The sequence below is a fragment of the Ctenopharyngodon idella genome, chromosome 1, assembly GCF_019924925.1.
Source record: "Ctenopharyngodon idella isolate HZGC_01 chromosome 1, HZGC01, whole genome shotgun sequence".
NCBI lineage: Eukaryota > Metazoa > Chordata > Actinopteri > Cypriniformes > Xenocyprididae > Ctenopharyngodon > Ctenopharyngodon idella.
In genome coordinates, this window is record NC_067220.1 from 6,862,436 (window position 1) to 6,875,462 (window position 13,027).

The 13,027-nt window shown below is 36.4% G+C and overlaps 1 protein-coding gene across 12 annotated transcripts in view; it reads left to right on the forward strand.

Annotated features, from left to right (window-relative positions):
• Positions 1–13,027, forward strand: part of LOC127512996 (junctional adhesion molecule A-like) — a 56,964-nt gene that overhangs the window by 4,312 nt on the left and 39,625 nt on the right. Inside the window, exon 3 of one of the 12 annotated variants that reach the window (XM_051894461.1) lies at positions 5,337–5,471. The exons of 9 other annotated variants lie outside the window; for them this stretch is intronic. In XM_051894461.1, the coding sequence (XP_051750421.1) occupies positions 5,337–5,471 (135 nt within the window). Of the gene's footprint in view, positions 1–812; positions 2,184–4,031; positions 4,119–5,336; positions 5,472–13,027 lie in introns of those variants that run through there. 2 more of the 12 variants (XM_051894614.1, XM_051894598.1) reach the window with 2 other exon arrangements.

Consider the following 13,027-nt stretch of genomic DNA (forward strand, 5'->3'; position numbering starts at 1 on the left):
CAAACTGAAGCTGCTGTTGTTCTTGTTGAGCTTGAAAAGTTTCCCGCCACAGTCATCAATGCCAAATCTTAAATAGTCATTTAAATAAAATGATAAAGTTCTGAACGTTTCTATAAATGTACCTTCTCACAAACACACAAAGCCTTTTACCACAGTTTCTTGTATTCTCATATGTATTAGATTCAACATGTTGACTTTGAGCATAAACTGAATCTTTTGTTTATTGCTTAATATTTGTAAATTTTTAGGCCAATGTTACATTTGTCAAACCTCTTTGTTTAGGCAGCACCAGACTGATCTGAAAACAGATCTAACCGAGCTCAGCTTAATAAACAGACATCTTTATGTGGTTTTCTGAGACATTTAACAGAACAATCGGCACTAAAAACAGGTTTTCTAAGAATTTACACTTTCAAAATTGAGTAGAATAGCAACAAATATATCATACTTACTGTCTACTGTATGTAGAATTAGCGTTATTTGGTATTAATTTGAGAAAATTACTATTGCTGATAGATTAGTAAGCACTCTGCTGGTTGCAGTGTTTACTTGGTTTCATGTTTTTAACCATTTCTTTATTTCCAAAGAAATACTACAACAGGATTACACAACCAATATTACTATCATCTATCATTTAGTAAATATTATGTAAATAAATATTAATCTCTGCCATGGTTCACCCTGCTCTCTAAAAAATCCATATTAGTCCATCTCTTCACATAACAGATTAACTTTACAGTCTAATACAGTCTAGATCTCACACATCTGAAAAAATGCAATTTTATGAACATCTTGTCTTTGATATCTTCCAGATAAGACAGAGTTCACGCTAGCAGATCTTACCCCAGGTCACACCGATACAAACACCAAAGCCCAGATCCATGCTCAACCCCCACCACCGCATCAAGACGAGGATGAGGAATATCCGACTCCCATACCTCACCCGAGGACCAAACAGCACTGAACCAAGAGAAATCAAGAGCCGTACTGACCAATGGAATGAGACGCTTGAATGTTCACTGAACGATAGTATATGGGACTTTCCTAGAATGATTTTCATTGACTAAAAGCCATATCTTGATTGTAAGAGTGTCATTAAAGAAATAGTTTCCTAAAAATGAGAATTCGGTCATGTACTCTCCCTCATGTTGTTCCAAACTATTATTACTAAACTATTATTTTCTATTTTTCATCTTAGGTAGAATGTCTAAGCTATTCTTGTCCATACAAGGAAAGTAGATGGTGATTTACAAACTTAGCATAAAAAAATTGTCTTTATGACTTGTGTGCTAAGCTCCAAGTCTTCTGAAGTCAATTTGTCATGATTTACAATGTGAAATATTGACTTTTTTGTTTGAGATTAACAAAATTTATTCTTCCAATCCATGTTTTTGCCTTAAATCATTATATGTTCTTTTTTTCACTTTATTTAAATTAAAACAATTTGACAATTAAGGAAAATATAATTATTTATTAATTGGCCTATGATAATTATTTATATTTTAGAGTTGTCGGGAGTCGGGACGGATTTCACGGGATACCGCATACTTTCATCATTAGTCCGCGTGTGTTTATGTCATATCCATACATAAAGGAAAGAATGTATATTATTAATATATATATATATAGTGTCTGTCCAAATACCCACACTTGCGGTCTTTGTGCTTGACCACTTGTGTACTTACATGATGTATTTCCTGTATTTGGCCCAAGTGTTCAGGTGTGCAAGTGTGTGTAGAAGCTTTCATTACCCGATGGGACACACTTATAGTGGTGTAAAAATGTAAGGGTTTACAGAGCTTTATTTTGATTTTCAATAATTTGCATTTTAAAATAAACTTCTGAATATCTATTCAGTAGGCCCTCTATAACAGATGACACCTTTTAGTAATCATGGTGCTTCTAATTAAGTTATAAAAAGCAGATGCAAATGATAATGAAACACATCATGTAGAGAAAAGGGGCGATTTCAAACCATGTTTTCTGAGACTTTAGTTTACTGCAGTTTTAAGGAGAAAATACTCAGCAATGGTGTTGACTGTTGAATTTGCACATGGTTTGTCTTAAAGCATATTAAAAACACCATACAGACATATAAACAACATTAAAAACTTGATTTTCAATATTTTATTGTATTTTAGCTTTTAAATATGTATGGTCAAAATAAACATCCTTATTCTGTATATCATCTTCAGTTGATTGATTTAAAACCATCATTAAAGACATGCAAATCTCTTTCTGCAATGAATCCAGAACTTGGCAAAGGATGTAGGATAATAATGTTTGTTAATGTTGCTCATTAGTAATTGTATATTAGGGGGTCCCTGAAAATATCTAAAACAGACTAGATACTTACCACTCACCTTACTGCACATGTATCATTTCTATATAATTTTAAGGCATTTCAAGTTGCTCACAAGATGGCAGCATTCTATGACATTTAAATTGTCACTCAATTATGTATTTCAGCCACAGGTCTCTGTACAGACATGCAGACCATTGTTGGGTCGTGATCCACCAGTTGAGAGCCACTGTCCTAGATCCAGTGTGAGATAATATGAAAAACATCTAGAACAAACCTTTCATTCAACCTTTCTGTCTATCTATACATTTTTTTCACGTTTTGCTTTTGAATTTTGAGAGATTATCAAATCATTATTATAACATTAAAAATCAATTTTTGTCACTTTTTGTAATGACGTGATATATTTGTAGGAAAGGTCACAAATTCTCATGAAAAATGGAAACTTCAAATTGAAAATGAAATTACACAGACAGCAAGTAAAGAGAGCTTTTATAATCACTGAAGCTGTCAGTCAGTGCAGCGCAAACTCACTGAGTGCGAAAACTCCTGTTTTAATAAATGAATCAGACTAAACTTCATAATAAATCTTTTATTTAAATCGTGCCTCTGCTTTGTTTGTTATAATGAGAGGATTTGTGAGCATATAAAACTAGTAAACTGGCACTAAACATAAACTCGTACTGCGTTTTGAGAGAAACTGAGCAGATTCTCGCTGGTAACTTGGACACCTCTGATTGGTCATTATTTTCAACAGAAATGACTGTGATTGGCTACAATATTTAACGCTGCAAAATAGACATTTGCAGCCAAACAGATCGCATTAATTTACTTGCTTTTCTCTTTTATTAAATAATTACAAATTACATGTTACACGTATTAATATAACTCTGTTAAGAGGAGAAAGTGCGAAAACGCGAGTAAAACAAACGATTAAACTAAAGATTGGACTCGATGTAGTGTTCCTTACAACTTACCAAAGACCCAGTGATCCATGGATATTGACATGCAAACAGGAATCGTGTTTCCATCCCGACATTTATATGTGCCTGATTTCGACGCCGGGGAAATACATAAAGCAAATTTGCCTGTGAATGCTTTATATACTGTAAATATAATACAGGTAGGTGTAAAACCGGGTGATCATTTATATCAACTTTATTTATTACGTCATATTGTCTAGCCCTAAAACTTGTATAGTTTTTGTCAGTGTTTATTGAAAAACATCCAATTATGCAAAATATAAGTTGGTAAATGTTTAATTGATGAGTACAGTATATAACAATACAATATATAGGGTATGATTTTACCTCAAAATTCAACATATTGACACAAAATGATAACTGCAAATCCACGTTTCGCTGCCTGGAGTCCAGTTTTCTGTGATTTGCAGTGATTCATTTGGTTCTCTTTTCTGTAGCTTTCAGCAGTCTGTAAAAATACCCTTCAGATTTCTTGTTAAATCTATTTGTACAGTCAATCGCAAAACTCTTTCCCGTTTTAGATGTGTTTTATGTGTTTTTCGCGGCATGCTGCCACTCGGTGGGCGTAACCACAGTCACTCCGGCCGACGGTGACGTCACGTGCATACCCAACTGAAGACCCTACCTGTGAAGCTGTCAATTTCTGCCTCAGTCTGCACAAGTTCAGTTCACGATTCTGTCTGCATAACCTCCAACTCTCTGATCACAAACACTTTTCCTCTTTCCTCCAGTTGATTGTGAAAAAGGTTCTGGAACATTTGCTGTGTTCAGAAGAGCAATGATCTTCCAGCACAGTCTGATATTGATCCTCTGTGGCTTCACTGCACTCTCTGGTAGGTTGTGACTTCATTTTGTATGTTAATAGACTGAGGTTGAGATCAGAAGTTACGATGTGATTAAAATATATTAAGTAATCCATATTAACATTTGTTCTCATGTAAACTGCGTTATTTTATATCAACTCAATATTATAAATCACCGTAAATCATATTTTGTCTCTTAATCTAAAATCACTTTTGTCACCATCAAAGAAACAGTAGTGAAGGCCATTTTTAAGTGTCAGGTAAAATATCTCTTTAAGGCACTTAATACAGTAATTTTTGAACACATTTAAATGCAAATCTAGTGACGTTTACATGTAAACTGAGTGTTTGTTCATGTCTACCTTTAATAGAAGACACTCACAGAAAGTATATTTGGATATACAGCCAAATTACAGAGGAGATCAGTGTTACACTCTTAAAATTAAAGGTTTTTTTTATTGGCGTTTATTGTTCTGTGAAGAACATTTAACATCTATGGAATCTTTCCATTCCACAAAAAGTTCTTTGTAGTGGAAAAAGTTTTTTTTTTTTTTTTTGATCATTAAAATGTTCTTTAAAATAAGAAAGAACTGGTTATTTTAAGAACATTTGACTGAAAGGTTCTTTGGGGACCCAAAATGTTTTTTTTCTATCGCTGCTAAAACTCTCTTTAGGAACCGTTATTTTTATAGTTGTCTCACGGAGAGGTTGTTACAAAGTGGGTATTTCAGTAACTATAAGGTTTTAAATCAAAATTCTTATTTTATCAAGCACTGACATACATAAAGACATAAGTCAGTATAAAACAAAGTCAGATTTGAACTCAGAACAGTTTTCTTTATAATATATAAATGTCAGGTCAGGGCATATGTTAATTAATGTAATAATAATACATAATATATAATTTTACTCAACTGTTGGTCATAACAATGGTAACAAAGGTTAGTGTCTGAACCAAAATTGACTTTTAAAAAGAAACCCAACCTGAGAATTATTCCTGTTTATGCTTATTCTTCATAGTAATCCACATATGAGTATCTGAACCCTGTTGAGTTTTATTAAATAATATAATTTTATTTATTATAGTCTCAACAGAGACATGTGGAAAAGAACTACAAGTGGGAACGTCCTGCATCATTAAGCTACCAGAAAAATCCAATGAAAAATCCAATGACATAAAATGGGCCCATTTCTCCAGTGACGCCGTAATTCAGAGGAAAAACAATAAGGTGAAGTCAAACACTCCAGGTTTAACAATGGAAGAAGATGGATCATTAAGATTTCAAAGTGTTAGTCTGAAGGACACGGGCACATATATATACACTGTTACTAGTTCTGATGGTACAGAGATTGATAAAGGAGAAGCAGAAATTAAAGTATATGGTAAGATGACAAATATTTCTACACTTCCAACACAATATAATAACAAAATAAGATTGTATATTTCTATAGTAGTTACAGTAGTATGAAATAACCACAATGTTTCTGTCACAGAAAAGGCCCCTAAACCTACTGTGAAGATCAACTGCACCGCTGATGGGAATGCTACTCTCACCTGTGACGTGAAAAACAATAAAGATCTGAGTTTGAATGTATCCTGGTATGAAGATGGAAAACTCATCCAGAATGAAATAAATCCTCAAGTGTTCTTGTCATCTACTCAAGTACAGGAGAATAAAACGTACTCATGTGAGACACACAATCCTGTCAGCAGAGTTAAAAGTGAGAGTGTTACTGTATCATGTAAGTTATATTATTTCACATGCTTTTCATTCTTGAATATACTGATTTTGTTATAATTAATTACTCAGTATTTATCTGTTAAAAATGCTCTTGTGTTGTCTCTAATCAAACATAAAACATCTAAATCTAGAGCTTTCAGCGTTTTGAACAGACCTGAACTTAAATATTGATGTAAAACATTAAGATGTCCAGCTCTGGCACTTTTCACAATTACACTTTTGTTTCATAAAGTATGTGCTCTGGTTTTTGTTCTGGCTGTTTCCTGTTTTTGCTGCTGATGTACAATCATGAAACAATTACAGTAAAACAACCGTATTTTTCACGCGCACATTGACTCTGCAAAATTATATTAAAATGTGTACTAACTGAAGTCAAAACGTTGGTTTATTCACTGTTAAAAATGACTATCACAACTTAAAAATGTATCATTAGAATAACTTCCCTTAGATTGAACTTGAGATAACTCAAATATCCAAGTTGTCACTTAATACGGTTTGACATTTCAAGTTGAATATAACTTAAAATTTTAAGGCTGCACAAACTCTTACTTTTTAAAACTGAAACAACAATTATTTTCTTTACAGTGTTCTTTATTCAACATCAAAGTCATCAAAACTATGAAATGACACAAATGGAAGTTAAGATAAAATAAATAGCAGAAAATGCTTTCTTTATGTTGACGTCAAACGTTGTTTTCATTCAGACTCAATGGTGTTTGAATTTGTCAACATGCTTGACATTCCCTCATTTTTGCAAGGAGCAAAACTGTGCAAAGTAAGAGATGTACAACCCAGACTACATTAAATATGGTTCAGTTGGTACTGTATTGGGTCGTAACGTTGATTCCAGCCTTTTAAGAATTACTGAAGGAGGAACATGAATGTTGCGCACTTGTTGATGCTTTACTTCACTATCCAATTCAAATAATCCAGCAGTAGACATTAAAATGAAATGTATACATGTAAATGTGATGTATCTACACAACTACATTCGCCTACAAAACTAATTTTAGGCATTACAACGGAAATGTTCAGATCAAATTGATTTCAAGGTAAATAAAGCAAATTCAATTAATGAAGTGTGTCTAAACATTTGACTCTCTAATAAAATAACGTTAGATCGTACAGTATTACACATGATGCAGTTTGTAGGATGTAAAACAGCTTAAAACATGTTTTTTAATAATCCACTTGTTTGTTATTGATTTCATGACATCTGTTCCTGTCTTACAGGTGGAAACGTTGTCCTTGGCTTTGACTGGATCATGCTGAGCATCCTAGCCGGCGGAGGAGCCCTTCTGCTGCTGCTAATATGTGTTCTCGTCATCTGTGCATATCGAAGCCGTCAGCGGCGCACAAAGTATCAAGGTCAGCCATATCTTCATCTTCTCTAAAATTATGTGATGATCATTTGTAGTTACAAAAAAAGATCAAACTGAAGCTGTTGTTGTTTTTGTTGAACTTGAAAAATCCCAAATACCGTCATTTAAAGAAAATTATACATTTCTGAACGTTCCTATAAATGTATCTTCTTAAAAACTGGTTGTTATAATGAATGAATTATTATAACATAAAACCCTTAAACAAATTTTGAAAAATCTCAAAACAAAATTGAGATTTTAACAGAGTCATGTGTGTTGAACATCATACAGGTCAATATTACCATCTGTTAGTTTTGATCGTATGAGAAAACTAGTTCATTTTAAATTCGTCTTCATGTCAGAGGATGTGACGTTTTCTTGTACTATAGTACACTGAAGACTTTTCTCAGTTTAAGACTTCTCTCTATTCCTTAGTAAAAGTTGGTCTCAGCAGCTTTGTGAATAGGTCTTAAGAGGGAAATTTTACTGCTATTTAAGAGAACTCTTAGTGGTAAAATAAAATGTTTTGTAAATACGGCCCTTGGACTCTATCGCAGCTTTCATTGGCCAAGGACCGCCCAAGAGTATGTTTGACTGTCATTGCACCATGGCATTTGTTTCCAATCAGACCATTAAGGAACGCGACTCACACGTCTCTGAGACATCCTGTAGAATTCAACCAACCAGGTGATAAAAATCCTGGAGTCCTATCATACACCCGGCACAATGCGACGCCAGTGTTTTTTTGCGCCACGTTGTTTAGATAGCAAATGCACTCGCACCCATCTGTTCACCGATGGGCGTGCTGGTCTTAAAAAAGAGGTGTGTTCAGGCGCATTGTTGCCGTGTTGCTATTTTGAGGTAACTAAAAACAACTGCGCCATTGACCAACTGAAACCTGGTCTAAAGTCAATGGCGCAGTACTTTTTTTTTTTTTGTTATTTAAAGGGCGCGTTAGTAACATGCACCTATAGGCGGGTGCACAACGCACGTACACTCTGCTTGTTACACACAGGGTTTATTAAAAATAAAAGGATTCCTCTCTGCGTTCAGTCTTTCCGCTTGCAAATTCTGCCATGTAAATAGAGAATCTGCCATGGTGCGAGCGCAACTGGCTTTTAAAGGGAATAGGAGATGAGACTCTTATTGCACGTTACGCCCAAAACACACCCAAGACTAGGTACAACCGTTTTGGACCATGCACCTGGCTTGCCGACCATTTCTTCTGTCGTTAAACTAGCAAAAGTGGATTCGGACATGCCCTAAATGCACCTGCGCCACGCGCTTAGATCGTTAGAAGTGTTTCCAGTTAAGTGTACCATATGCATCAGACATTCAACCAACGGTCTGTGGGCGTGACATCCGAGGCTGAGACTAGTCTCCCCTCTTCTCCCTCCATTCCGCAGCTCACCACCATGCCCACCTTTGTAGCATTTGTCAAAACTGTGGTGAGAACTGTCTTCTGCTGAAGCAGGGTTTCATGACCCTTTAACCAGTTTAAAACAGGAACGCAAAGCCTTTTACCACAGTTTCCTGTATTCTCATATGTATTAGATTCGACATTTTGACTCTGAGAATAAACTGAATCTTTAAAAAAAACATTTAGCCCTGGTTTCACAGACAAGGCTTAAGCTAGTCCTACATAAAAATGCATGTTTGAGCTGTTTAAACTCAAAGCAACTTGAGTAGGGTACGTTTATAAAAGCTACTTAAATCTGGGCAGTTTAATGGTTAGAAATGTGAGAAAATTACTAAAATTAGATTACTGATAGATTACTAAGCTCTCTGTTGGTTGCAGTGTTTACTTTGTTTAATTTTTTTTAACCATTTCTTTAATTGTGAAGAAGTACCACAACAGGATCACACAATCAAGAAGTTGCTATATTGCTAGCTGCTATATTATGTAGTAAATATTGTGTAAATAAATATTAATCTCTGCCATTGTTCACCCTGCTCACTAAAACATCCATATCAGTCCATCTCTTCACATACAGATTAACTTTACAGTCTAATACAGTCTAGATCACACACATCTGAAAAAATGCAATTTTATGAACATCTTGTCTTTGATATCTTCTAGATGAGGAAGAGTTCAGGCTAGCAGATCTTACCCCAGGTCACACCGATACAAACAGATCCAAACAGACCTCTGGAGGCCAACTGGCGCCCCCCATCTCGCAAGAAGACCCCATGCCCCGCAGCCCATCTCTGCAAACCTCGCCTCAAACCCCATCTCAACCCGAAGCCCAGATCCTTGCTCAACCCCCATCACCGCTTCAGGATGAGGATCAGGAAAATCAGACTCCCATACCTCACCCGAGGACCAAACAGCACTGAACCAAGAGAAATCAAGAGCCGTACTGTTCACTGAATGATAGTATATGGGACTTTCCTAGAATGATTACAAGCATTTTGGTGGTAAGCATTTTACAACCTGTGCGCTATTACTCCTTCTGTAAGTCTTCTGAAGTCAATTTGTCCTGATTTACAATGTAAAATATTGACTTTTTTGTTTGAGATTAACTAAATTTATTCTTCCAAACCATGTTTTTACCCTAAATCATTATAAATATATTATTTTTTTCTCTTTATTTAGATTAAAACAATTCATAATATACTTATTTATTAATTGGCCTATAATTATTTATATTTTAGAGTTGTCGGGACGGATTTCACAGGATACCGCATACTTTCATCATTTGTCTGTGTGTGTTCATGTCATATCCATACATAAAGGAAAGAATGTTTATTTTATATATATAGTGGGTCTGTCGGAATACCCACACTTATGGTCTTTGTGCTTGACCACTTGTGTACTTAGTACATGACGTACAGTGGGTACGGAAAGTATTCAGACCCCCTTAAATTTTTCACTCTTTGTTATATTGCAGCCATTTGCTAAAATCATTTAAGTTCATTTTTTTTCCTCATTAATGTACACACAGCACCCCATATTGACAGAAAAACACAGAATTGTTGACATTTTTGCAGATTTATTAAAAAAGAAAAACTGAAATATCACATGGTCCTAAGTATTCAGACCCTTTGCTCAGTATTTAGTAGAAGCACCCTTTTGATCTAATACAGCCATGAGTCTTTTTGGGAAAGATGCAACAAGTTTTTCACACCTGGATTTGGGGATCCTCTGCCATTCCTCCTTGCAGATCCTCTCCAGTTCTGTCAGGTTGGATGGTAAACGTTGGTGGACAGCCATTTTTAGGTCTCTCCAGAGATGCTCAATTGGGTTTAAGTCAGGGCTCTGGCTGGGCCATTCAAGAACAGTCACGGAGTCGTTGTGAAGCCACTCCTTCGTTATTTTAGCTGTGTGCTTAGGGTCATTGTCTTGTTGGAAGGTAAACCTTCGGCCCAGTCTGAGGTCCTGAGCACTCTGGAGAAGGTTTTCGTCCAGGATATCCCATCTTTCCCTCGATTGCAACCAGTCGTCCTGTCCCTGCAGCTGAAAAACACCCCCACAGCATGATGCTGCCACCACCATGCTTCACTGTTGGGACTGTATTGGACAGGTGATGAGCAGTGCCTGGTTTTCTCCACACATACCGCTTAGAATTAAGGCCAAAAATTATTATTATGGAGGCCACTGTGCTCTTAGGAACCTTAAGTGCAGCAGAAATTTGTTTGTAACCTTGGCCAGATCTGTGCCTTGCCACAATTCTGTCTCTGAGCTCTTCAGGCAGTTCCTTTGACCTCATGATTCTCATTTGCTCTGACATGCACTGTGAGCTGTAAGGTCTTATATAGACAGGTGTGTGGCTTTCCTAATCAAGTCCAATCAGTATAATCAAACACAGCTGGACTCAAATGAAGTGTATTGTCCTAATATTTGGCCCAAGTGTTCATGTGGGCGTGAAAACCACAAGTGTGTGTAGAAGCTTTCATTACCCGATGGGACACACTTATAGTGTTGTAAAAATGCAAGGGTTTACAGAGCTTTATTTTGATTTTCAATACTTGAATAAACTTCTAAATGTCTGTTCAGTAGTCTTTATAACAGACGACACAATTTAGTAATCATGGTGCTTCTAACTGAGTGATAAAAAGCAGTTGCAAATGTACAAAATACATATCTTTGCACCAATAAAATGTACAACTCTTTATGTTTTACTACCAAATTATACACCGATCAGGCATAACATTATGACCACCTTACTAACATTGTGTTGATCCCCCTTTTGCTGCCAAAACAGTCCTGACCCGTCGAGGCATGGACTCCACTAGACCCCTGAAGGTGTGCTGTGGTGTCTGGCACCAAGATGTTAGCTGAAGATCCTTTAAGTCCTGTAAGTTGCGAGGTGGAGCCTCCATGAATCGGACTTGTTTGTTCAGCACATCCCACAGATGCTCGATTGGACTGAGATCTGGGGAATTTGGAGGCCAAGTCAACACCTCAAACTCGTTGTTGTGCTCCTCAAACCATTCCTGAACCACTTTTGCTTTGTGTCAGGGCGCATTATCCTGCTGAAAGAGGCCACAGCCTCCAGGGAATATAGTTTCCATGAAAAGGTGTACATGGTCAGCAACAACGCTTAGGTAGGTGGTACGTGTCAAAGTAACATCCACATGGATGGCAGGACCCAAGGTTTCCCAGCAGAACATTGCCCAAAGCATCACACTGCCTCCGCCGGCTTGCCTTCTTCCCATAGTGCATCCTGGTGCCATGTGTTCCCCAGGTAAGCGACGCACACGCACCCGGCCATACACATGATTCATCAGACCAGGCCACCTTCTTCCATTGCTCCGTGGTCCCACTAACAGGTGCCGTGATGAAGAGATAATCAGTGTTATTTCAGTGCATGTGAGTTCCTGAACATGATGCATGATGGGATATGCCTATAGCCCAAAGTATAGTTCCCTTTTTATGCATACGTGAGGGTCAGCGTACAGTGCGTACGACGTGAATTTCCTCATCAGAAGAGTACACATGTACTGTATGTGCATCGCCAGATTTTTGTAACCGCGCTACTTGTACGCACAGGTCGCACATGCGCATTTCATTTTTTTGTAGTAATTAGTTTATCCACAAGGTGGCAGCCGTTCCCTGGTGCGTCGATTCCCAATGTCACGCTTTTTGTTATTGTCTATTTTCAGAAAAAAAAATTAAACTATTCTGAAATGTAAATAACACCGAAATATCAGTGAAAATTACTGTAAAATTATAAAGGTATATAAAAAACAATTACATCATTCTTTTTGCATTTCCTTTGAATGCATTAATGAATCAGTTGAATAAAAAAAATAATTCAAGCAAATATTACAGATTTCAATATCACAAGCTAACTATAGACTATACCAGCTCCAGCTCCAGCTCGGATCCAGCCTCTTATGAAGACGCAGATGAAGGACTCCAGAACATCAAACATGGATGATTATACAAAATGATCGTGTTATCATTGCTTTGCATGCACACTACTTTTGCTTAAAAGAAATACTACAATCTGTATATCTTACAACTGTAAGTTCTGATATCATCTCATAAAAGAAGACTATTGTGTTTTTGTCACATAGAAACATGAATTTGCTGTAAAGCTGCTTTTGAAATATGTATAGTGAAAAGCGTTATACAAGTGAATATGAATTAAATTGCATTGAACTGAAAGAGCCCTTGGATTGTTGGTTACGGTACCATTTTGAAGTTATGGACCCAATCTCACACTACAGTTTGGAGAGCCATTACATTGTTGGCTCATTTGGGGTGCTTGACTATCATCATTCAAATTTTAAGACTTTTTTTATTTTAGCGTTATGATGTTATGGACTTATTAAATTGACAAAACGTGACAGTACAGTTAGAAGAGCGATTGCATCGTTGGCCCAGTTG